The sequence below is a fragment of the Solea senegalensis genome, linkage group LG1 (genome assembly GCF_019176455.1).
Source record: "Solea senegalensis isolate Sse05_10M linkage group LG1, IFAPA_SoseM_1, whole genome shotgun sequence".
Classification (NCBI taxonomy): domain Eukaryota; kingdom Metazoa; phylum Chordata; class Actinopteri; order Pleuronectiformes; family Soleidae; genus Solea; species Solea senegalensis.
The window spans coordinates 12,216,272-12,244,020 of NC_058021.1; the positions used below are offsets into that span (position 1 = coordinate 12,216,272).

Consider the following 27,749-nt stretch of genomic DNA (forward strand, 5'->3'; position numbering starts at 1 on the left):
AAGTGCCTGCTTGTAATCGATGAGCCAGTACACAGAAATCAGTAGAAGCGATGATGAAAATGTTGGCAGGATCAGTCTCATTGATGGCAGCACTGTGCCTATATGGACTTGCCCTCGGGTGATGCTCGGCCCGTTGCATGCTAATGGAAGACTAAGGGACATTTAATCATTAATCCTTTACTCCTGTCGCTTCATTGCTCTTGTAACTGATTTTTTGTGGGCTTTGTAATATCACATTAGAATTTCAAGACTAATAGGTAATCCGCTTAGTCTTTTAGGCTTTAGGCTTTTTGTCACAGTTATCGTCGCTCTGTGTTGGTAGATTTAGAGGCACGCTCGTCTCTCAAATCTGAATGTTTTTGTCATTCCAAAAAAAACATTACATATATAGTAAAAATGTTTTAATATGGATCTTCAGCACCAACAAAAAAAATCAAATTTATTGAAAAACAGGACAAAACAAATACATCATAACTGACATTCAGGGTCCTTATTTGTATGTATATGGGTTTCTGTGTGTATTTTTTTATGATGACAAACTGCAAGGTCATGAAAGAGGATTTTGGAGATTTATTAAGCAGCGAAGAGAAGAAAGCAGTGAGGAATGGCTGAGGAGGCTCACTGTGGGTTGTTAATGCTCATCACTGTAAGACCTTAGGGTGGGAAAGTGAACTTGGTGAGATTCAGTTATGAGCTTCTTTCATTGCGGGGGTAATACAATCTGAGTATTACCCCCCACAATACCCATGAAAACTGTCCAGTAGCATGCAAATATCAAATAACAACCAAGATGGTGGCTTCTCTAATAAAGTTAATTTAACTGTTTTGTTAATTTGACCTGTAGATCTAGAACATATAGTTTGTATATTTCCTCAATATTGCTTTAGGTTTAAAGTTAGGTCTCCTTTCTTCTGTGTCTGTGTGAATTTTTTGTTCCAGGACATTTTTTGTGTGCTATGCTAGTGTCTAATATTGGAGGGAGTTCCAGATGTATTTTATTGCAAGTCAAAGCCTTGTATCACACAGTCCAGATGTTTATTTTAATAAGTCAAATGTCTTGAACGAGAACCACGGGCTGGTTTATGTACTGTAGATTCACACGTGAGAAGACATCTCAAAGTCTGATTTAATAGTGTGAAAATGGGACTTTTAACTTGAATTTTCTCTAAAACCTTACATTAAAATGTCTGATTTGCAGTATGCTAGTAGTCAAAGATGTCTTGAACACAACTTAGTCCATCCTGGTCAGAACGTATGGAATTTTCTGTTTATATTACATATCAAAATTAAATTTTCTTGCTTAAAAAGTGCAAATATGGGACACTTATCTTGAAATATTGTTGTTTCAGTGTTGTAAAATGAGTATCGTTTTGTACCTTATGTCATGGAATTAAGTTTTGTGTGACATGCACGCACGCACACACACACAGCTTTGTGCAGCTATTCAAAACAAACAAAGTATTATCCCTAACCTTAACCATAGCAAGTTAATGCCTAACCCTAAACTTAACATAACCTCAATTCAAATCTCAGCCTTAAACTTCCTATCCTAAGAATTAAGTTTTTGCCTCATTAGGACCAGGTTTTGTTTCTCACAAGGACTAGTGTGCCTGACAAGATCAGTGTTTATGCCAGATCCAGTTTGTTCTTCTTCTTCTCCTTGTCTCCACCGCCTCTAACATGTTCTCTCCCTCCATGTGTTCTCCTTCTAGGGGAGCACCTACGCATGTGTCCCCAGGGTTACACCTGCTGTACCAGTGACATGGAGGAGAACCTGGCCATGCTGAGTCGCAGGGAGATGGAGGGAATTCTCAAAGATGCCGGACGGTCCTTGCAGAACACACTCAATGGACAATTCAAGGTCTTTGATGGTGAGTATATGTGTTATTAATCAGTGAATGAGAGAGTGGAAAAAGGAGCTGAAATAGCTCTGTCTTCTGTGTCTTTTGTATTTTGTCTTTTTTTGTTCAGTTTTCATCAGCACATCGTCCTGTAATGATGCTTCTCATTTCACATTTTCGCTCCTGAGCTGGTTCACTGTTTGTTTTCACAGACAATGGCTTACTTGGCTCACTAACTGACTATTGGATTAGATAGGATGTAATAGACTTCATTGAAAGAATCCCTTGAGAAGGCTCCACCCCCTTTCACCTGCTTTTTTTTTTGTCCTCACAATGCCTTTTTTTTTTTTTTACTCATACAACCGTGACCCACAGACATTTTTAAACAATAAACAACCAAAATTGAAGGTATTTAGGGCATTGGAGTTTAAGATGCTGACCATACAATGACAGTGTCCTTGGTCATTACACTTTATTATCTGACCCCATGTCTCTCCCATGTCATTTTAGGCAAGGTAAGGAAAATAATTTGGCAATATTATATCAACTTTAACCAAAAATAATTCATACTATTTTATTTAAGTCCTCTCTTATAAAGACTGAGTGCCCTACCTCAAGGTAAAATCGGGTAACTTTTTTACAGTACAGAACATATTTTACAGTGAAATGTTAACATGAAGAATACAGAACTGCAGTTTCGGTACATACGTCTGCACAATAGTGCGTGACCTACACTTAGTCTCAATAATATAAACTCTACTTATCTTAGTTTGAGGGTTAGGTTGAGAGATGTAGAGAGAAGAGGGGGATTTTCATTCTTGCAATACTGTGACACACTGAGGCAATTATTTGTGTCTAATGACCTGCTCCAGTTAATAGACGAGTGTCTCTACTCCACTTGTTCCCCTTGGCCAGTTGATGACAGTGGATCTGTCAGCTGGTGCACTGAGTATGGCTAGTTAGCCTGACCTTTTCAGATGACACTGATTATAGTGATCTCAGGGGACTAAATGATATTTGTTTACTCGTCTTCAGTCATTCTGTTTTCTTCTTTCGCATGGTCACTCCTTTTTTGCTCAGGGTGCTGTTATTGCCATGCCAGAGGGATGCAGTCACCCTGCCAAAACACACTTGCACACACACACACACACATGCAAGCACTTACACACAAATCTAAGATATACAAATTCTCTTCAAGACAGTTAATGTCATTCAGCAGTTGTTGAACTTTCCAATTTTTCAGGAAAACACCTCATTTAGCACGGCGGAGCAAGTAAACAACACAGACTACAGGCAAAGAGGTTCAAGCAGCACTCAGCTGCGACCTTTTAAACATTGTAATGATGTGCATGCAAAAACATGTTGATAAATACACACAGAGACGCATCATGAACGCCGTCATCTGGAGCTTGTTTTTGTTCATGTACGATTGCCAGACATGAGTTCTCATTGCTGATAGTTTGTTTGTTGTTGAAATCAAATCAAGCCACACCTGTACACACTGTCCTCTCCAAAACTAATCCGTTTTTTGCTCTTTTTCATTTTCTGGTACTTTCCTGTTTCTCATGCCCCCTTATCTCACCCCTATGAGCATATGAGGAGGAGAGGTATGTGTGCTGGGGCCTTGAGGTCTACAAACCACGTGTTGTTGACTGTATCCTCTGAAGATGATAACTGAGCAATAGACGAGGGTTAATTGGACCATAATGCGTTACATTTGCTGCCACATGATCGCTGCAATTTTGGCCGCAGAACTGAGACAATCACCAAATCTAGTCACTGCATTCACCAAGGCACTGTTTCATAAGGTCATGTGGCTGCAAGAGATTGCAGTGACACTGTACCATGCTGCCAGTCCCTGCACATCTGGCTGTGTTTAACTGGGTGTGGGCAACCTAGCTCCATGTGGCTAAGTGTAGGGTGTTACCTCTTCCAGCCCAGTCAAGTTAGGCCTTTTTAGGTCCAGGGACTTTGCAAGAAGCCCCAAGCAAGCCACAGATTAGAGGACAAGCATGCTCGCATACAGCTAACTCTGGACCTGAGAGTGTGCACACTGTATATACTGTATGTGTGCATGCAGATGTTTGTGCGTTTGGGATTTTAATCTGTTGGTTAAATGGTATATCTGAGCATGTGCATTGCATTTCCAGACTCTTCGCTATCCTTTATATTGAGTGGAGGGGTACAAATAAAAATATATTCAACAACGATGCAGCACGCATTGCCAAGTAGGAGGAATTAAAATATAAATTGGGTTAAGGAGAGGGCAGAATGAAAATGTGAGAGATTGAATGATATAGCATGGGGAGAAAGGGGACAGAGACGCAGAGCACACACGATGGTTAATGTAAAGGCGGTCGCCTGAAAGAGTGTTAGAGGTATAAACAGCAGGAGAACCAGGGTGAAAGTAAGGAAGAGAAGATCAGAGAGGACACAGATTGTTTGCACCCGTGGGAGATGTGTGTTAGAGGACAGCCGGGTGGGTTAGACAGAAGAAAGCCTTAAACCTGGCAGGTGGTGTTTGGCCTAACGGTGCCACACCTCATGAGTGCGTAAGAATCTACATTCAAATGTAAACTCCTGTTGCCGCTTCAAAACCGTTCTGTCGTCCTTTAGTAAAGAAAATGTCTTTTAGTAAACGCTAATTTAGTTGGCAAAGGTCACAGAAATATCCCCCATCTTAGATTTACCCTCAATTTATTGTTATTGTGAAGAAATAACATCAAACACATTTACCTCTGTATATGATACAATTTAGTTGAAATTGATTTTTATATATCAGTAAGCCAATCTACAAACCGTTAAGTTAGTGAATGATTAAATCCATTGAACATGTTTATCTGGTTTCCACTTTTATATTCACTGGACTTGCTATTATCTGACAGCTGACTAAAAAAAACCCGTCTGCTTGAACGTTTCACCTTTGGGTTTAGTGGAATGTGGTGTTAATAATAGGCTATTTTTGACCAGATGGATCTATACGTAAATAAAAATAAAAAGTCAAAGGAACATGTTATTTTTGTCCAAACACAGGTACTGAGTCATCAACCACACGTGCACTGGCACGCAGCATTTATTAGCAACCGAAAGCTCATTGGCCAATGCGTTGATCATAGAGCTGAATTTGAGTTGAAGAGCACTGACTGGCTGCATAGCTTTTGCGTACACTCATTTGTGGATGAGCAGGCATTGCTCACTTATTTATTCATTTAAATGTAGCTATAAACATCTTCCAGCTGGGCTGGTGAGTAATGCCATCTCCTCCAAAGGAGATAGTCTGAGGGAGAGCAATCCATGAGAATGACATCAAGAACATTCAAATGTACCACATCACATCCAGGAAACAGGCACTAAACTTGGATCTAAGTCTGCAGTGCTGTCGCATGAAAGCAAGCAGCGAGACTGCAGCTCATATGGGGCTCTGACACTGACAAAACAGTTGTCCCCTAGTGGATATTCAGTATATTGTTAGTTCCTGATTGACTTCACCAAGTAGACTCTTTCAATAAAGCAGATGTTTTCCAATATTTCTACCATTAGCCTACAGATTGGATTCACTTCCACCTCACAACACCACACACCCACTAATCCCCTACATCCAAGATCACCTCAGATGATGTCATGAGAGACAAGGACATCTGATCCCATTGTGATATTTGATTGGTTCATTTTATCTGCATGCAGAAACACACTGCCAAGGACCTGGCGTACACTGGCCTAATTACAGCAAACGCATTACTCACTAGAAGCAGTGGTGCCTTGCATTAAACGAAAGAGAGACAGCGAGACTGAGAGAAACTGGGGGAAGAATGCAGCATCAATGGGGCGAGCAGTGGAAAGAAAGTTTCGGAGAAAAAAAATGAGGAGAAAATGATAGTGAGGGTTAGGAATGGTATGGTGTTTGGGAGGAAACAGCTGAAAAGGAGAACCAGATGGACAGAAAAAGAAAACAGGCATGAGTGCAACAGTGCATAATGCCAGCCAGGGAATGTCAGAGGAGAGACGGAGAGAAAGTGGAATAAAGACATCCACAGAGAGCGTGCTACTAAATTACAAGCATTACGTGATGTGTCAGCTGGTTTAATATACAGGACCTTTTAATAGCATTTAAATGCTGGCGAAGGGACTTGCAGCGCTCGTGGGGCAGAGCATGTGTGTGATAACTGTTGTTATTGATGGAAAGTCAGGCTGACACATAAACAATCTAATGGTTCTCAGATCATCATTTGTGCATTCAGTGGACCCAGGACAACAGTGTTTGTTTGTGCCTGTGATCTATTTTTTCATTGTACTTATACAGGTGGGAAAATAACAAAAGGGAGAGCAGAGGTTCCTGGGTACTTGTGCAAGAGAATGCCTCTAGTCCAAAAACATTAGAGATCATAAAACCATCTGGTGCCAACGGGGCTGGATGGTGGGGTGACAGAGTAAGGCTAGTTTGCCTCTTGTTTAGTCTGCAGCCCAAATCCGATTTTTAAGCATATCCAGATTGTATCTAGTGGAATTTTTTGGCAGTCCGGACAACTAAAAACACACGCAATCCGATTTTTCCAAAGCTGATTCAAACCACATACGGAGATGGTTTTAAATGCGATTCTCATCGGATTTTTACAGATCCATTTCAATCTGAACAGCTCGGTCGCTCAGATAGGATTTCTGTGTGTCCCCGGGATTCCACTGAATGCGCATCCATCGCATAGCACCTTCGCCGTGGCATCAGAAGTGAGACGTATCCATGTTAGTCAATGTGTCCGCTTTGCGTCGCGTCCTGTTGCTGAACTTAGACACAAACATTCACTTGTTGCCTTAAACATGGGAGTAAAATCAACTTCAGCTCATAAATTTTGTTTCAAAACAGGGTTAAGCTGTTTTTATTTGCTGTTGCTATCAGCTTGCTATGTCTTGTCAAGCAAGCATAGACTTACACTTGATATATCACCCATATTATTTTAATTAGCAATATTTATCAGTTGCCTTGACATCACACTGAATCCACATACAAAGTAAAGCAGTATATATCTATATCTATTCCTTTTATAATTCAACAATGCTACAATTTCTATGCACGACCTCAAGTTCCTCAAAATCTACGTACTTTTGACTTAATGCAGGTGACCGGTTCATGAAGTCTGAGTAATCCCGATGGTATTTATTCTTCATTTAGCCTTGCTTAAATCAAAGTTGCATTAAGTGTTATCCTTTAGTTTCAGGCACATAAATGTTGCACATGTCGGCCTTAAGAATATTCTACACAAGCCATAACAACCACCAGCCATTTACCATTATATGCCGATGTAGAAGTTCTGTTACTATAATAACAAATATATAAGCGTGTACAGCTATTGTAGACATGGTCTCTGAGGGTTCAGTTTTACTTTATATCTGCCACAAGATTTTCTCAATAGTTTCTCTTGGCATTTGCCTCATAATTTACTCTCTCTGGTGCTCTTCTCTCTGCCAAACAACCGTCTAACTAAAATTATGATATAGCACTTGTCAAATGGACGCTAGAGTTAGGGCTGTCAGATCTTTCAGATCTGTTTTTTTCTCTCTTTACCCTTTCACAATTCTTTCTTTTTTTTATAGCAATGATATGTCATGTTTCTCAGCTGGGTTGCTATGTTTGTGCCCTTTATTGCAGGGGTGGGGAACCTCCAACCTCCTCCGTACACGACCCACAAGACAACTTGACCTGGCCCATGACATAAATTCAAAACAGCCACTTAAAAATCCAAAATAATCTCACAGCAGCATTACATTGTAGAATAGCATGCTCTTTAGGGTGGTCCCCTTTTGGCTGCAAGCCTGACAGGTCAGAGTAAAAGTGAAGGAAACATGTAGCTGAAGCTGTTCTCTATCATTGCTAACACGCATCATGACAGTACAAGTAGATTCATAATGTCGTCCCAAGAAAAATGGACAAACAAGGGGAACTGCATGAGTTGCGAGGAGAAAGTGTACTTGGATAGAATTTATGCACCTAGGTGGTTTTACAGCATGACTGTTTGCTAGAACCAGACGATATAAATTATTCCAGTCTCAATCTGTTCGACGAACAATTGCAGAGATTGATGTGGTACAAGCTACTGGAAAAAAGAAATCTGTAGTTTTCTCTGTGGCCTACAATGAAACAACCAACAAAAGTCGTTTTTGTATGCGAGATCCTTTCTGAGTTTCATACCCTGGCATGTTTTTACTATCTTTGCAAAAAAAGCATGTTTGTGTAACGTGAGTAGCATCTCACATGAGATGCCTTGTCAAAAAGACGCTCTTATAGACATTATAGACGTTATTGAGTGTGATAAAGTAAGCGAGAATCTTTTTGATTTAAAAGTAATTTAACTTACACTTTAAGAATAGGTTAAAATCACCTGCATTATTTTTTAAGTTAAAAAGCTTAGTATGGACAGAAAGGATTTAAAAAAAGAAAAATTGGTACTAGCTGAATGGCAATACACAATATATATATATCACAATATTTTTTATCTGAAAGGTGACGCATGATATATATATATCGCGTTATGTTTTAGTGAGACACTTGACACATTTTTCTGATTGTTCCAGAAAAAAGAAAAAAAGACGCTGAATTTTAACGTAAATTACAGACATGAAGTGCCTCTTTCGCTAAAGTCCATCTTCAAATAATTGAGCTATTATTGTTTTGTTTTACTAACCAGGTCCTCACTGGCAGCCTGATCTCCGTCTGTGTCTGTTGCTATGTGGTCGGGTTGTGCTCAGGCGGGCCGGGCGAAGTTGAGTGAGAACCACAGGGAAAAGGAGAACTGGCCGCGGCGCTAAGACTATGATTTCAACGCAACATAACAACATCGATATAACAGTGTTGTCTCATTCTGTATCTCTTATTGGTATTTCTGGAAAACTCACCGAGCCCTTCTTCCCATTTCCCATGTATGCTCCCCTGAGTGCTTTGAGACATTTCCTACACATGAGATGATGAGATGATGTAGGATGAAACAAATGCCAAAATGAGTTTACACAAGAGATGCGAGTTACCGGAGTAAGGTGAGAATAGACAAATCCTAAGAGTGGCAATGCTGCCAGGCCCAAGAAAGGCTCTGTCTGAGAAAGTCCCTTATGGATTACTGTGAAACAAGCATCACGGGTCTTAATCAGTTTATGCCTCTGTGTGAGACAGTAACTCAGGAGCAGTCCGAGCCATCCGAAAAGGTGAGTGGCAGAAGAGGAACATCAATAGAACCACTGTGTTACACAGAATGTCTTGTCAATAATACAGCTTGACACGGGAGACAGAGAGGAGAGGGGGTTCAAAGGGTAGAGAGACATTGACAAACATAGCATGTGGACAAAGTCTATTTGAGAGGCACTTTGTTGGATGATAACGCAATAAGGGAGTGTAGAAGAGGGGGAAACAATTCTGTGGTGTGTGTGTTTTGTGACGTGGAAGCAGTTGGACAGGGGAGGAAAGGAACGGAGTTAAAATCAGACTCTGCCATGTCAAGGTGGCCTGGATGTGAAGCCCAGACTGATTACAAATGAAATCATTAACTCCCCTCTCACTGCAGGAAGAAAGTCATTAAGACGCACAGGCTTGACTTCAAAAGTGTGTGTCTGTGTGCGTGTGCGCGCGCATGTGCATGCATGTGTGAGCCATATTAAACTGTCAATCGGATGTCTACCATCCACACACACCATCATACCAAAATGAGTTGATAATTCTGATGGTTTTTAATCACAGTTACTTTCATTGGACATGATAAGAATCACAATGTTAGCCCACTTAAACTAAACATGACAATATTTAATTATATCCAGTGTATAATCTACCTGGTATGATTATGGACATAGAAATTACTGTTTGCTGTTCTGGTCTATCAACTCTTTACTTATGGTTGCTAAATTTAGGAACAAATTTTCAGTGACAGATTTTTGTACTGCTATAAGGTTTTATGCTTTCCTTTTAACCCTTTAACGCTGGGCGTATCACTGATGACGCGTTTGCACAAGTGCACTTTTTATTACCATAGTTACGCGACGGTTTGTGCTATCGAAGGATTCCAGCAGTTTCTGAAAACTGAATGTGGTTACATACTGTAAATGTTTCAGATTTTCTTCATTTCACATTGTTAATACACCATTTTAACATGCAGTTTAAAATGAAAATACTACCAGATAATGAAAGTTATTCTGGAAATGGGCAACTTACTCACAGGACATTTTATGGCCCTTTTATGGTTAAAATAAGTCTAAAATATGTCTTGTCTGCCTTTCTGTCCTTGATGCACTTGCGCAGTAGTGGCAATCGGGGTTAGCTGCGACGTCACCGGAAAAGTTATGCCCAAATAGTATCATGGCTACCCGGCAACAGAGCTCGAATGTTTGGGAGTATTTTACCAAAAATAAAAGAGAAGAATGTGCAAAATCTCATGTGCAAATTGCCTTACATGGCAGTACGAAAAGGAAGATTACATTTCTGATGAAGAGGGACAGTCAGCTCGGTAAGCTAATTGGCTAGTTAGCTGGTAAAATTAACGTCAACAGTGAGCTACTTACTTATAGTGTAAACATTTACATTAACAATGACTATTTCATTAGCCTTAGCGGACGTATGGTATGCGTTTGCTGTAACATTGTGACTGCAATGTCATAATGCTAATGTTTTATTATATATATTCATAGTGCATAGTTTTTGGTTCCTTTTTACAATGCACTAAACATTTACAGCTACAAAAATGTTAAAGGCCAGAGTTGTGCCTTCATTTTATTTTATTTATCACGTTCAAGAAAATGTCAGAAATGCTGCTACAAGCTGCAACGTTGATTGAACTATCATCTCAATTGTCTTTATTTTTAGTTAGCACGTACCTTAAACACTTAACGCTGGAGGCTAAGATGGTTAAGTGCAGCTGCATGCTGGTGTGATAAGATTTACGTATGATTAGTCGACTAATCGCAAAAGTAATCGCTGACTCGTCGATAGGCCTAATTCCAAATATATAATGAATACACCGTCCTTGTGACTACTACATCAAACATGAGTAGGCTCTGCGCAACTTTCCAAACAGTTGTTTGTCCCGTCCAATGTGCTGGGAAATACAATAAGCAATCTCTCCTTCCCTGGAGGGCAGAAGCTCGGGGAGGAAAGGTGGAGGTTGAGCTTTAAAGGATGATATAGGATTGAGGGAAAGGAGGACGGATGAAGGAAGGGGCTGAGATCATGTCTCCCTGTCACAGAGTCACAAACAGATATACAATAAGAAAGGTCATCTACACTCACACGCACACACACAGACACACACAGGGACCTTGTGTCATTCTAATGATGATCATTACTCACTTCAGCTGAAGGGCAGAGGGGAACTGGACAGTGTGGTGCCATGTATTAAAGATCGCACTTTCAGTTGTGGTGATCCCCAGCTGGGCACCAGGAAAAAAGAAAAAGTCCCAACCACATCATGACTGTTATCTGTGATGTGGATGAAGCAATGTTGTTACCTCAGATATTACTAAGGACATTTTTACACTGATAGTTGACAGCCGGAATGAATTCTAATGGGGATTTGAAGCAAATCTTTAATGTCTGTCTCTCTTTGTGACTTTGAAGTTATTTGCTCTGTGTACATGTGAGTGTACGTTCCTTTCTGCAGACTCCTAGAAATGTTTCTAGGATGCGTCTATGTGAGTGACATAGACGCAGCTACCCTGGCCCAGAACTATGCTTGCAGATCATTTGAGTGATGGGAATGATTGTGTCGTGTACTCGCTACTAAACAAACCACTAAACGGTGCTGCTGCATGTCAGCGACGCGTAGCTCACTAAGCATTATAATCGAAGAAGTGATTTGCATCACACAGAGACACTCGCCGCTCGTGTGTGCTGTGCTCTACGCTGCAGAGGTTTTCTGAAAAGGTTTCTCTGCCTCTACCATGTTATTCATTATCCTCATTTCTTTAAAAGTACAACTGCCACATAATATCTTTAAATGAGAAACGTGAAAAATGGGAAGTTCTATATTTGACATCAGCAAGGTCACCGGTTGAATTCTTTTGAAAGCCTCCAAAGCATCAAAAATGCATGTGACTGACAACTTGACTTTAACTTCCAGTTTAGAAATAATGCCCGCTGACATTATTTGTGTCGTGTCGCCAAACAATTTTGAGGTTTGTAGATGAGGGAATCTGATCTGTTTTCCCAGGGTTTAGAGCTTACAAATTATATAACTGGAAGAAAGTCTTCCGATATTTCCAAGATGACTTGGGTAAATGTTTTGGATGCAGTGGAAGAATTTGGAAGTATTCATACGGCACAGAATAATTATTATACTTAGCAAAACCAAGAATATGCAATGATGTATTGTAGGTCTGCCAGTGGTTGTCTGCTTGTGGACTTAAAGTGAGTCCTCACAGGACTATGTTTCGGTTAATGTTCCCTGGTCAATACATCTTCTTCAGATCAATGGCTCCGATGAGAATAGACCTTTTGGCTCGGAGTCTGTGAAAATGCCAGAGGACAGCAGCAAATAACAGCCTTGCAACAGCCCAGTTGGTGTTTATTAATGAGTGGGAAAGCAGCATTCAACAAGGCCAGTGCTTAGATAATGTCACGCAGATGGGTCAGGAAGAGCTTAGCATATTAACATGTTATGTAACTCCAAGTGCTATGATTGCCTGCAGGCCCCGCGCACATGCTTTACTACTGTGTAGCTTCAGTCTTTTGTTAAGTTTTGCCTCTTCTCATCAGAGACGCTGTTGGATACAGAGTTGCTGTGTTTTGTTTTGTTTTGTAAATGAGGAAAAAGTGTGGGGTGTTTTGAAAAAGCCTGCTGAAGAGAATACACTTCCTCCAGGCGAGGTGTTGCCTGTGGAGGCCACAACCTCCCGATCGAGGGCGGAGAAAAGACACTTGCAAAGTAAACGCATCTGCAGACTACATGTTCTCAAGTCCATCTCAACTGATACTCAGGCAGATAGGAACCCTTTTGTGTTGACTTTAATGGATGGATGGTTCGGACATGTGGTTGTTGGGCTGGACCCTCTGCTGTCATACTCTTGGCAGAGCAGGAGTCTCATTTATAAACATTGTTTACACACAAATGGATGTAAAAAAAACAAAAACAAATCTGTGACCATAGAAAAGCTGTGATTCATCAAAACATGACAATGCATGCACATCAGTGTACAACAGTACAGTGTGATAGCTACTTCTCTCCAATAATCCAACATCCAATAATCTGAACAGTCTTCCATACATTTTGTTTTTAATCATGTAGAAAGAGTTCATTGTTTTGGACACATTTGTCTGTTTGTGAGCAGTGTATTTGAAAGTAGGACATATTTTGATGATATTATGGGTTACGGCCCATAGAAATGATTGTATTTTGGTGGTTATCCACATGTGACGTGGTTCTTGTTATGCTGTCATGTTACTATGTAGTTGGGTCAAAATACAGATCCGCATCCAAAGTGGCCTTGGTGGAGATTTGGGCTCCGTGTGCTTTCTGTAAAACTTAAGTCTTAAGTAGTTCCCCTGTGTTGTCTTTTTATTGGTGGTTGTTGTTGTTGTTGTTGTTGTTGTCTCGCTTGCACAGTGTGCTCAAAGTCTGCTTCCTGTCTGTCTGAACCTCATTACTGTAATTCTCTTTGGAGGAGTATAGTTCCTGCTTCACTTTCCTTTCGCCCCCACACGGTGAAGCGGCGTTGGTCACTGTTGGCTATGTAGCACAAAGAAGCAACAGTTACATAACTGTTGTGTAAAATAATCAGTTTCATTCATTCATTCATTCATTCATTATTTTGTGTCCTTAGTGAATGAAATTGTGTTAGTCATCTGGGATACTCAGACCACTTCAATAGATTGGCACGTCTTGTGTGAATGACTTTTTCTTTTTTCTTTTTTAGATTTACAGTGTTGAACATTATATGTCAAGTGTGTTACAATGGTAATGTGAGGATATGAAATGGAACAAAAGTTGCACTCTAGTCCTCCACATATTGTATGTGGCAAAAGCATATAATGTTTAACTAACCTGAAGACTTAACTTTCTTTATTTGTGCTTAGGTTACTTCTTGGAGCTGCAGAACCGCTCTGCAGTCAGACTACAGGAGATGTTCCCTGCAATCTGGGGTGTAGTGTATTCCCATACGTCCGAGGTCTTCTCTGACCTGTACATGGATTTGAAGCTCTACTATAGAGGCTCCAATGTCAACCTGGAAGAGGTGCTCAACGAATTCTGGGCCAAGCTGCTGGAGAAGCTCTTTTACCTGTCAAACAAACAATATGTCATAGGTATACCCATTTTTTATACTAATACTAACTCATAGCTTTGAGAATATGAACTGTATTTCATATTTTCAGATCATCTAGGTTTTAATGAATGTGAATGTTGCAGGTGAGGACTACCTGGAGTGCGTATCTAAGCAGATGGACACGCTACGGCCCTTTGGAGACATTCCCCATGTGGTGAAGACGCTGGTCATGCGCACATTTGTGGCAGCGCGCTACTTTGTTCAGGGACTGGTGGTCAGTGGGGACGTGGTACGCAAGGTGTCCCAGGTAAAATAAGATTGTTTAAATGTGTTAAGGTCAGTTATCACCAGATATTTATTTAAAATGCAGTATAATCGGGCACAAATCAGTTTGAAAAAAAATGTATGATATGAAAAATATCCTGTAAGACAAAGAACTGCACATATCAGCCTCCATTTTAAACACTTCATCTTAGGATTTGACTTTTGAGCGAAACCTGTCTTCCGCTTTCATCTCCATCTTTTTCATTTTCTCTCAGTCTCTTCTCCTTGACCTGCGTCTCTCCCCCTCTCAAAACAAGCTTTGATTTATGTAGTCGTTTAGTATTCAATGGTGTCAGTTAAAAAAAAAAGAAGCAAACAGTGGGTCAATTGATATTTATATGTAAATGTTACCAGCCTCCGCGTGGAGTATTTTCAATGAAAATATAAGGTAGACTTCGGTTGAGTGACGGGATTAATACACAGTAGCTAGCTGTACAATACACATCAGAAAGTGAAGGAAGTGCTTGATGATGGAAGGCAGAGGGTAAACATCACCACACCTCAAGTTATTTGTCAATGAACCACGAGTTAGCAAATGTTTTTCTTACCTCCAGCAGATTAACCTGATTTAGCATTTGTTCCATTTGGTTCATCACGAGTTTTTGTAGTAACGATCATTCACTCCATCCACCAGCCATACCTTGATAACCTCAGTGGTAGTTAAACACACATATCTGTGTTTAGGAGTCTGTGTGCAGAGTATAAAGCAATGACTGCTTTCATGAAGCGTGGCCCTTGGCTGAGACAATCGGCCCCCTGCAATAGCAGTTAACATTTACTCTACTCTGAAAGCTGCAGGGAGGGTTAATATCTCCCGAGAGAAAATGGTTCCCTCTGTGTATAAAACACAAGTAAGGTTAGAATCAGAGCGAGACTAAGAAATCATTTAATCTCCTCAGAGATAGAGTCGGTGGTCAGTATTGATGCAACTGTGAAAAATATCCCCTGTCGGACACTGGTCAAGTGTTGAAAGCAGTGGCCCCGTGAGAAACTCCTCACTGCTCCTGTGATGACTATTGCAATATTTCTCCGTGATTAAACATTAAACGGCCATGCTGTGTGTGAGCATGAAAAGATAAAAACAAACACGAGACAAAGGACAGATTGTTTTTATTGTCAGAGAGAGAATTTGTATGATCCATATCCCTTTTACTTTGATGCACAGTGTGTAGCCCTGTGGGTGGCACTGCGCTGTTTGCATCAGTTTGACATGGCCCGGCCTGTAGTGTGTTCTCCTTGCACAGAAACATATCCACAGATGTGCCAGTGAAGTGCCTGCATGCTGAACATCTTGAGGAAAGGCCTGTACATACTCTGCAAGAACAGAGAAATGTGCTCTTTTGCAAGAACAAGAACAAAGTTAGTTCCGGCCTGGGACGTTTCATACTTCACGAGAAACTCAAGTGCAGAACTCCTTCAAATTGCTGGCCAGTCACACTTTAGTGGTCGGAGTGTCAATGATGTGTCAACAACAAGCTGCAAGACCTCCCTAATGAGGTCTGCGAGAAAATAATGACGCCATTCTTTTCTCGTGGCCCTGGGAGAGAGAACAAACGTCTCTGTTCCTGTGTACAGTACCTTTCCTTAGTGGGGGCTCCTCATGTTTACACACCTCCCAACTGATGCCGTTATGTTTGTGCAGAGACAGTCTGCAAATAGCCATGCAGCGTATGTGAAATAATCACCCCTGCTTTGACAAAAATGACAAAATATCATTCCTACTCTGAATGAGGTCGTGGTTTGCTCTCTGCCCCATTTACACACACTCATCCAAAGTCCCTTTAAAGTGATACAAAAAATATCCCTTCTGACTTTGGAACCCCACAGGAAAATGTGTTGATCACCCCTTTACCAAATACGAGTGATTAAAAAAGTCACAAAGTGTTTAACAATGAGTTTAAACAGAGGTAGTTTCGCAGCAGTCCTCCTTACTTCATTTCCTCATCTTTGGGATGTTTTTTTTAGATCCAGGTAAGACACATTTGCATAACATAGGATCCGGTGAAGTGACTCAGGAGACCGCAGTTAAAGGCGCTAGGAGTTATTCTATCCACACTGTTATTTGAGGAGGAGTTGATCCAACTATGGCTCCTGTGCATCATGAAGCCATATTTTTAGACGCACCTGCAATTTTTGAAAGACCTACTGGAGAGAAACTATTTTCACTTTCAACAGGATATTTTAAGTGGCACTGCAACAGCAAGCTGTATTGTGAGAGGAGGCTGTGTGGGGCCACTTGGTCAGTCTTTGCTAAAGGGAATTTTCAAGCCGTGTCTATTGAGCTGTACAAAAAGACGGAATGCAGGGCAAACTCCTGAGAGCTGATGATTTGCATCATTAGTCAGAAACCATTCTGTCGACTGAAGTTCTTCAAGTTGAGCACTTTTGCTTTTGTCATTGTGTTGCTGGAGACGTTTCAGTCCCCAGAAGAAGCTGCTGCACCCATTACTTACTTTCACAAAGCTTTCCAGGGTAAAAAAAATCCATTCACCAAATCCAAGTCTGCTCTTTTTCCAATTGGTGAAGATGTCTGCAGCAGACAGGCTGCTGGGCACCCACATCCCGGCCCGAGTATAAGTGAGAAGAAGAGAGCTGTCTGCAGGACCAGAGGCCTTGCATGGTTAAGCGCCAAGATAAAGTTATCTCCCACCTTCTGCTCAGAGGTGGCAGGTTCACAGCTGACAGCGTCTTCATTCAGAATAAGCCTGCTGCTTTTTATATCAAGTGTCGACACGTTTCTTTGTGTAGCTGTCACGATGAAACATCGTACCCAACAACAGCAGGTCAACAAAGCATTCCTTGATAGTCTGTGGGAAAATGAAAATTGTTCAACAGCAAAAACCGATCCCACCGACAAAATTCCTGGTCCGTTTGCAGCCTGGGGAGAGTCTAATTTCTCGTCACTGTATCATTTATGTCAAGGCTGATTTAGTGCATTTTCACCAAAGGAAGTACAGACTTCAGCCAGCTGTTCAATTTCATACTCAGTTTCATACTCATAATTTCTGTGTGAGAGTGTGTTGCTGTCGTCACCCGCAGACAATCGATACTGGGCTGGAAAAAACAGTCAGAAAGTAGCATGAGAGCAAGATGATAAAAAAGACTGTGACAAACTCCAGAATCCTCTCTTGCCCCCCCTGTCTTAGAGGTCCCACGACCACTTCACTGTACTCCATCATGTCTGTTGATATTTCCCAGAGCTGTGCTCCATCATGTACTCTAGTCTATGAATAAACCCTTCATACTATACAAACTTACCTCTTATCTCTCCCCACCTTTTTCCTGTAATCCTATCTGAAATTGATTGGACCCCAATAAGACAAGTGCTCCTATTTATAAATATTGCCACTTTAATGGCCCACGTGTGTGAAGGTGTGGAGTAAAACACGCTTCTCCCTGTGTGTGGTCTCCAAACTCTCCTCTGCGGACGCCTGTGTTAGCTTCCAAATTACAAAAAAAACAAAAAAAAAAACATGACACGAATGCACAATAGGCGTTAGCTCGATTAGCTGTGAGGAAAAGTAGTGAAAGGGTGATGAAAGAGTGTCAGGCTGGGGATGTGGGGATGTAGGAAAGCCGAGCATGGAGGCAGACCCAAGATATGTGGAAAAACTGAATGTTTTGAGCCATGTTTTTGTTAGACAGAAAATAAGATGCAGTCGTTCTGTCTGGTACAGAATTAATTCCTCCGTTGCTTCTCTCCAGGCTGCACCAGTTGCTGTGTCCTCAACTTTTTCTGGACTGTTTTATTCCCTCGGGTTGGGGAGTGTAGGAAATAGGCCACGCGCCACATAGCTCACTCTGGAGGCAAGGAGTCTCGATTGGCTCACTGTGTAACACAAGGGGGAGAGGTCGCTCATATATCCTTCCTAATTACAGAGGAAAGACAAGCGCACACACACACACACACACACACACACACACACACACACACACACACAGAGGATTGTTGCAAAGGACACTGGCAGGTATGGGGAGTAACTACACAATAGGCTACTATAAGGACAACCAAGGACAATTATACGGTGTCTTTAAAGCATAGCACAGTTATGTCACAGAGTCACATGTGCAAATATCAGACAGACCTATATTCATATCAATCTCCATAGTCCTGTCCAGAATTTTGAATGATTCTCCTTTGCACTCTGAGAAACTGCAATTCCTACTTTTCATTGTTTAAAGTTAATATTAAAAGACACAATATGTGAGTCTTGGTTGCTCTCTCCATGATATACATTATACCCCTTATAATTCCCCTGCTATTGAACCTCTTTTTTAACCACCCCAAATCTGCCTTATTTTCAGGCACTCCCCACTGCAAACTCCCTCCCTTCACTCTTCTTTCTCACCAAAAAAGCATTTGACTGACTCATCCTGGCTAATAAGTGGTAGGAGAAGCATGGGAGGAGGGGAGCAAAGAAGGGCAAGAGTGGGATCTGACTCACGTCTCGGATGACTGGAGATTAATCCTGGGAATGTGGTTATTGCTGTTCTCTGTCAGTTTATGAGAAACGCCATGTCTAACTGACAATAATTACCGAGTCACATATGCATGTACAGATTACATCAGAGGTGCATTTTCTCATTGCATATTTTAATTGTGGTTCGAGATTTAGTTTAGTTTTGAAACGGCATCAAAATAAATAGTTTTTTTTTGCCTTAATTGTGTGGATTAAATATGATTAGATTACATTGTAATTATCCTTGTGGGGAATTGGGGTTAGTAACATATAACGATAAATAGCCATTCAATATAGCCAAGGGAAAAAAATGTAGATAATAAAGATTTGTTTGGCTGAAACTAAAGAATCAATCATCTTGACACTAGAACTTGACTCAATTAACATAATATGAAGGAAATGAGACATTATTGGGGGCACTTCCTTTATTAATGCCAGTATATTTATCAGGGAGCGATGGATCCTGAGAATTCAGTTTGTACACAGAGCACACTGGATGGAATGATTGACAGGTCTGGAGTTTGACGTTTTCCGACATGATCCCTATTGTTGCCGTTTGCACTGTATATTTGTTAAAAGTGGTTTTCTCTGTGACTGTAGTGTTGGAAGAACAGTGTCTAGGAAAAGCATCAGGCCGGCCCAGATGTCAGCTTAGAGGAGCTTTGTATGCGTAGCTGGGCTCGTTCCATCTCTTTCTCTTTCTCTCTTTCCATCTCTCTCTCTCTCTCTCTCTAACACACACATGCACATACTTCCTGAGGTTTTGCATGCATAGCTGCACTCCCTTGTGAACAGAGCTTACTGGTATTAACCCAGTTTTATTTTTCATGCATGAAGGCCTTTTCCTGGGGGAACAACCTTGTGGGATAGAGAGAGACATTTTCGAGTTAGGGAAGGATGGAGTACAGAATTGAGGATAGACGTATGACTGTCAGGGCCTTTTCATTGCATGTTAAACAAAAAAATAATAATTCTCCCAAAGTGGTTTCCAAGGAAACTGGGCTGAATGAGAGTCTGCTGCAAACTAAAACAGGTCACCATGGGAGGTTATGCGACTGACAATGTCTAGTTTAAGGATTGTTCATTTTTAGATCGTATTCAATCTGAATGCTGTTGTGGAACATGGATTGAATTGCCCAGTACACAGAGTCTCTGTGGGTCCTCAAAAGTCTAAAATCCAATCATCTGTATTTTAGGGTTTGAACTGTCTTAAAAGGTCTTAAATTCTGGCATTTCTTAGAAATGAACTGGATTATGAGATTTTTTTGGAAACATGTACCTCAGTTTTTATATAGCGCTAATCCCAGCTCTTCCATTAATACCACCAGCAAACACCTGATAGCAGTATCTTGGATTAAGAAATTGAGCCCCCCCATAGTATAACCCCCTCACTACAGACAATGCACAGTTCTGCACTTTCAGCTGAAGTTTTCATATTAAATATAAGTGCGTTTTTTTTTCCTTATTCTTTGACTTCTTATAGAAGCCTTGTTTTGAAAAACTGCTGCTTTCCCTTCAAGCTTTCAAGCTGTTAGATCATCCATGCTTGACAAAACAGCAATTTTTCATCCAGGTGTTGTGTATTTATTTTTGTCCTTGCCGTAACCCAGGTGCAGCTGAGCCAGGAGTGCACGCGGGCCATGATGAAGATGACTTACTGTCCTCACTGCCGCGGCATGGCCTCCGCCAGACCTTGCGCTAACTACTGCAGTAACGTCATGAAGGGCTGTCTGGCCAACCAGGCTGACCTCAACACTGAGTGGAGGCATTTGGCAGGTGGGCAGCATTCACATCCACATTATGGCTCTACCAGCTGACCTCATATCAACTGTTAATGCTTTCTTCCTGGTCACCGTACCTCCCTCTCTTTGTAGAAACTTTGATTCAGGTGGCCGATCGCTTTTATGGTCCATCGGGGGTGGATGGCGTGCTCCTCTCGCTTCCCTTGCGCATATCAGAAGCCATGCAGACAATGGGGGACAACATAATGAGCATCAACAACAAGGTTAGAACACAGCTGATGATACCGTACCAAACAAACTGTTTCACTACAGAAAAATACAACCGTTTTGCAAACATACTGCATGTCAACACCATCAGATTCACACCACATCCTTTATATCCCAGTGTTTGAATAGCCCTGATTAGGAGTTACTGGCTATTAACAGCACAATGTGATAAGTGTTGCCCACTGTAATCCAAGATGACGTCTGATTTAGTTGCTGTGTAGTTTGCTCAACTATACCTCTGGTTAAGCATAAATCAATGCAAGGTTATAATTTGTACCACCGGTAGTTCGAAGCGCTTTAGAACCCTGTGGCCACTTTACCAGAGCTTCAGAAGTCCTGTGCAGAGAAAGGGGAACGTAACAGAAATGTGTCCACCTGATATAAATCTAGTTTTGGTAGAAACCCAAGCATTATTACTGATGATGAGTACCTGGCATTAAAACTTAGCTAAGTCCTTATCCTCAGTGAGGAATAATGAGCAAAGGGAAAACAGAGCAACAAAGGAGCAAATGATGTTTGTATTGTTTATAGTCATTGATTTGAAGGGAAGCAGGTGTTTTGAAACCTTTATTTGAAGTTTCGAAGTTTCTCACAGTCCGACCTGTTTGCAGATGTTTTAATTTACTTGCACAATGCTGTTTCTCTGACTGTCTTGACATAAAAACCAATCACTTCCTGTGCACAGTATTGGAGGGCAACACGAGAACACAACGCCCCTACACTGAGTAATACCCGCAGTGTTAACGGTTTCTATTTGTTTGTATTAAAAAGGTCACGCACTACAGTCTGAAGTACACATAAATGGCTGTTGCATTCAAACCATTTTCAAATGAGTTCACACGGTGACATCACTTCTCAGTTCCTCACGGCAGCTGTTAAGCTTTTAAAAAGGACTCATTTCTAAATACTGTCAGAAAACACCACGGTGCAAACGCATAAAGTCTCCTTGATTTTGGTTCAATCCCGACCCATGGTTTTTGATTACTGGCACCTAATTGCCCCCTGCTTTCTTTGTACAATTAACAGCTGTCCTGCCACTAAATCAAAGCCCCACATACCCAGTTTTAGTTGGAGTCATGTGAGTCATCCTTAAGTCTGTGGGCCAAGCATTAGCGTCACACTTTTATACGTTCCTTAAAAGGCACTGGCAGCAGCGAACATCTGACCGAGTTGTTTGGCGAAGGTGGGAAACCGTGTAGATGGTGAGAGGAAAGACAAAGCTCCTTCTGTGCCGGTTCGCTGTTAAAGAGCCTGGCTGGCTTGAAGGTGAACCATAGTCTGGCAGACTGCCTCTGGCCTGCTTCACAGTATGGTAATCCCACAACAGCTAGCGTACAATAAAAACAATGTTGTGCACATGTAAATGCATCAGCGATGACACTGTATTTTTCTACTACGAGTGATGCTGGCACATGTTATTAGAAGCTTACATTGGGATTATCGTCTAGTTAAATGTGAAGGTTCAAAGGCTTGCAGCTCCTCCAAGAAGAATGACAGATTGACTGCAATGTCTTACTATTAAACGTGACGTGTCCTCACAGGGACAACTACTTTATCCTGAGCTGTAAATGATTTGGCTCGAATGCTGCCGCGATGGAGTCTGAGCTTTTGCAAATAACCACTGTCACATTCGTGTGTACTCGTAAAGTTCCTCCACATATGGTAAGATGGTAACAGTTCGACAGGACGCTTTACAGTTGTCGATGAAAGTGGCTTTGATAAAGCACTTAGGTTTGAGCTGAGCTAAACTTAGATTAGGAGCTGGGTAAATTTACATATTTCACTCCCCCCCCCCCTACACTCCGTACCCTTTTCATGTACCTTCTCTTCTCTATATGTCTCGTCTTCACTGTCTCCCGTTTCAGTTGTACCAGGCATGTGGCACCCTCAGAGAGGAAGGAGCCCACAGCACAGGAGGTGGTGAAAGCATGAAGAGAGAGAGAGTTACAGTGGAGGACAAGCTGGAGACCTTCTCGAGCAAAATAGAAAAGCTGGTTAGTATTTAGCTGACTGAATGTGCAATAGCCCGTTCACAGTGATTCTTTATGAGATTGGAGACACTGGTCATCATGGACAATTAAACCCCTTTTGCCATTCCGTTCACCTTGACACAGACAACCAGTGGGTGATTAGATGGGAATGGTTGGTTGAATGCGCTGCAGTTGGTTATTATGGAAGCAGCAGTTTTCCGTAACTCTCCAGTTCAAGCGCAAATGCTAATGATTCTGCTCTTTTCAACCTCAGGTGTCTGATGTAAGCATGAGGCTGAGGGAGATGCAGTCGTACTGGGTTTCGTTTCCAAGTCTGCTCTGCAGTGACAGAGTGGCCACTGGGACAGGGGCTGAGGACAAGTGCTGGAACGGCATAAGTCGTGCCAGGTAGGACCTACACACCTATGAAGGAATGTATTAAAAAAAAATGCAGTAATCGATGATTGTTACTGAGGTAATCAAACACTCGTATACCATTATTTAAAATGCAGTACTAGAAAAAATTCGCAATGTTCCTCTTTATAGGTTTAAAGTGGATTCTTGCTCAACTCGATGCACTTACTGGTGTTTGTGAATTTATGTAGCGATTACTCTGCATATATTTAGTCATTTCACATTCTGTTCCCTCTGGTCCCCTAATGAGGATGTCTTTAACCTAACTAATTCAATGAGTCAAACAGTCTGTTTCTGTTGTCAGGTACCTTCCTGAGGTGATGGGCGATGGCTTGGCCAGTCAGATCAACAACCCTGAGGTGGAAATTGACATCACCAAGCCAGACATGACAATACGTCAACAGATAATGCAGCTGAAGATCATGACGCACCGCCTGAAGAATGCCTACAACGGCCAGGATGTGGACTTCCAGGACACAAGTGTGTACCATCACTATCACACTCCACTGTTTCTCTGCTTTCCTTTTTATAAGCTCCAGCAAAATTGCAAAGGCAGTGCATTTTTAACTAACACAAAGTTATAGAAACAGTGCTTGGCCTAAATATGTGTGCCTTTTGATCATATTTCATCACAGTATAGGTAACACAGGGTAGCGTTGGCTATTACGTCCTTGTCCTTTTTTTTCTGCAGCTTGCACCTGGACACTCAACGTTATCTGTAGTACTAGCCAAATAAATGTGAAATGTTTAATAAAACTATGGATAGTACTATTTTTGTGTCACACCATTGAGCTCGTGTCCTGACTCTGTCTATAGGTGACGATACCAGTGGTTCAGGAAGCGGCACGTGCATGGAAGAGATGTGTTCCCGGAGCCCCAAAATCGTCAACCCCCCCACCGAACGACCTGTATACTACCCCAACCTTCCAGTGAACAAGGAGGTGAAAGCGTTGGCCAACCAGAACCTGCCCTGCATCGCCATCTACCTGCTACCGCTGCTCATTTTGCTGCTCCGGCGATAATCGCGGGGGATTTTAACCAACTGGGACTGAGTTTGTGACACAGGGTTGTGGAGGCCGAACGGGGAGGGAGGAGAAGCTGGGGGATAGTCACTTTGCCAAAACTAAGTAAATTTAAGGAAACCACAAAAACAAAATCACTTGGACGGACGTTGTTTTGGTTCTGGATTAGAACAAAATGGAATTGCGAGTATTCATTAATGTGTTGATTCTGCTCTTCTCTTTTACTTCTTGCTATATTATGACACAACTAGAGCTGGTCTTTTTTGCATCTTGTAATGTTTTGTTTCTGGTGTTTGGGTTCTCTGAGATTATATCTGTACCTAAGACATGTGTAAAACTATATTCCTAACAGTATGTTGGTGTTGACACCACGGGGGGAGAGAGAGAGAGAGAATGGGGCTTTGCAGTGGCACTCGGATACATATATTTGTAATTCCACTCCTGAGAACAGCACTTCAGTGTTCAGTAAAATTATTTATTTATCAATGACTCACAATGGATCCCCAGTATTTATGGCAAAAAAAAAAAAGATCACACGTACCACAAACTTCAGTGAAATAAAACATTGATTGACTTTCATGGCAGTATAATCTCGACATAAAGCCTCAGAATACTTCCACGGTGAGGAAGAGTGCACTCTGTGTCAGCACTTTTTGCCATCTGAGCTGTAATAATAGCTGTGATCACATTCACACTGACATGATCGTAGGAGTAACACGACCTACCATTCACCACTCCATCCATCCACTCGTCCCTACATTTTACCCTGCCACCTCCACCGAACCCCAAACCCCCAACCCCCACCCCTCTCAAAACCCTGCTGGCAGTGTAGGATCAAGTCGAGAGCGGGGTGTAAGCAAAGCACATGCTAGGCCGGGGAACATCTCAGATGACAGCGGCTTCCCACTATAGAGCGCCGTATGAGGAATGGGGGTGTCGGTTTGAAATCCCCTCCCACAGCAAAGGCTCGACAGTTTTGTAGCAGAACAGAACTACGCTTTTTATTTTTACAGTATTCCTACAATATGCACAGCAGAGTGAAAATATAATAAGCATCATTTTGTGTGCTCCCTGCGATAATCCTCCTAATTGCATCCGGCGGTCATAAGTTTTTGTCTGTTTGTAGCAGTGATAGATATCACAATAAAAGCCACACCATGCAAATCTTTGAACCATACTAGTATTGCTATAGCAACCACAGCCGTGTACATGTTTTGATTTTTTTAGTTTGTTTTTTTTAGAGGAAATAGCCGATAAGATATCAACATGTTATAACAAACACATCCTTTAATGCTATGACTCTTATTTCTTTCGTTGTCTGGTCTGCCTTATATTTTTCTGCAACTTTTTTCACATCATTGCCTCTTTGTATCCCACGCTCCGACTCCTTCTTTACGCTTCTCACCCCTCGACAGTTATTATGACCTTTAGAGCTTTGCTCATGCTATTACATGATGGCAAAGGCAATATGACAATGACACAGTGCTTCATTATGTGTCAACCTTAGTGGGAATGTGGTGGAGATATAGTGCGAGGCTTTCCCGGATGAGGCGCTTGCTGGGAAAGCACATTTTTAATTTGAAGTCAGAGCTATTATTATTTAGGAATAGGGTGTGCAGAATCGTGGGACTACGCTTGCATGTGTGTAAATGTTCATGTGTTTGTGTGCACTTGTCTTTTAAAAACAGAGCAAAAAAAGTGGAGATGGACAATATAGCCTGTTTGAATCTTGTTTGGGTGGCACAGAAATGTATTAAAATGTATTGGACTCTTATTGTATGCTATAGTGCTATACAGCTGACGGCAATGGGAGATTAATACGTCTCATTTTTCAAAAAATGAGTATTTTCACCATACTACTGTAATAACTCCCAAACTGTATTAATCCTATCTGTACTTGTCAGTGTTGTATATGACAGAGAAATGGATGTGCTTTTTAGTACATCCATTGCTTCAGTTTTACACTGGGCCAATCTTCTATAATTCATTTTGTTAACAAAAATCCATGTGAAGTTGACAGCTGATAATACTGCAAATCCAGTAAAGTAGGTTTGGGGCTGTGTTAACTTGTAAGAGACCCATCTGTTAGATACATGGTCAATGAATGAGAGAGACTTTTGTTAACTGACAAATGATATCGATGGTACTTAGTTTTCTTTTTCTTTTTTTTAAATGCTTCAGTGATGAATGCTCTGTTGCGCTGTGTGTGCGTGTCTATGTGCGTGTGCGTGTCTCTCTGTTAGTCCCTGGTTTAAGAAGTCTGCCTGTGACTGCCTTTGACACTTTTGTATAAGGTTGGGGTCAATTTGTAAGATTTAAAAAAAGCCAGATATGATGACATAAGGTGTTAAACTGAGGAGAAATACAAACGCTAATACAAAAGCAAAGATCTATTAGCGAGAGCATGGCATGGGTCCTGGTTTTTGACACTTTCCTGAATAATCAGAAGATGAATGTGAAAATAAGATTTGAAAAAAAAAAAAAGCCTTGTAAAAGAATGAGAAATGACTCCAACTGTGATGGTGACATTCCACTTCGATGACAACTTGCGACTTGAGACTCAGGCTTCGGTTTCAATGACTCCCTCACAGTGTCATCAGCTGAAATTTGCACAACAACAAGCCCCCCCTCCCCACCTACCCACCCACCCCCTCTCAATTCCATCACCTTTTGATCTCATTAATTTGTTGCTCAAAGTCCTTCTCCCTTTTATAAAACCAGCACTTTTATGAGGCCAATAAATGGCACTGTCAGCACAAAGACATCACAATCTGGTCAATCAATGCATGAGTCAACACCTTCCAGGAACGACTATTGATTGGGAATGTGTGTATGCAGAGAGATGTGGCCCAGTAAGATGCCTCCTCTTCAACTGTGGTGAAACAGTGGTCGGTCCAGAGCACTGAGCTTATATCAGCCGCTCAATCCTGCCCTCATTTACCACTGTAAGTGGCAAAATCAAAGCTGGTAATCCAACCGTTGAAAACCGCTTTAATCTACACTGAGTTGAGCGTGGGAGGCATTTCTAAGGTGCCAATGTTTAGGGGGGAAATTAATTTGAATTGTCTTGTTTTTATTTACATAGTTTTTGTTGTTACCAGAAACATATGGAGAGTTTGGTGCCAGAAGAGATGCCAGAAAGAGGTTGAAAAATACAAATGTCTCATTTGCTGTTGTACCTGAAATCTTGTGTCAATTATATACATTGTAAGATTTTCAAATGCTTGGTTCCTGTTTCTTTATTGGTGTTTGTTTGTGTGTGTGTCCAGTGCGTCTCACAAGCTGCATACGGAGCGATTGCATGTACGTTTTAATAGAAAAGCGAGATGTCTGCTCTTCGACAAATCGTCCTTACCATCTCCCTAAGCTGTTTCTCACAGCATGTAAAGGTCACGCTGCCACCTAAAAAGGCCCAATGTGCTTCACTGATGATGTCAGAGGTGACAGCTGCTGCCTGATGTTGCCACATAGGAGTAACTGCCAC

The 27,749-nt window shown here is 41.4% G+C and overlaps 1 protein-coding gene across 1 annotated transcript; it reads left to right on the forward strand.

Moving 5' to 3' along the window:
• Positions 1-1,713: 1,713 nt before the first annotated feature.
• On the forward strand, positions 1,714-27,486 carry gpc1b (glypican 1b). Its single transcript, XM_044034093.1, has 9 exons — positions 1,714-1,871; positions 13,879-14,106; positions 14,210-14,373; positions 20,461-20,626; positions 20,725-20,855; positions 22,725-22,853; positions 23,104-23,237; positions 23,548-23,723; positions 24,060-27,486. The coding sequence occupies exons 1-9, from the start codon at positions 1,727-1,729 to the stop codon at positions 24,263-24,265; spliced, it is 1,479 nt and encodes a 492-aa protein (XP_043890028.1). The 5' UTR covers positions 1,714-1,726; the 3' UTR covers positions 24,266-27,486.
• Positions 27,487-27,749: the final 263 nt, after the last annotated feature.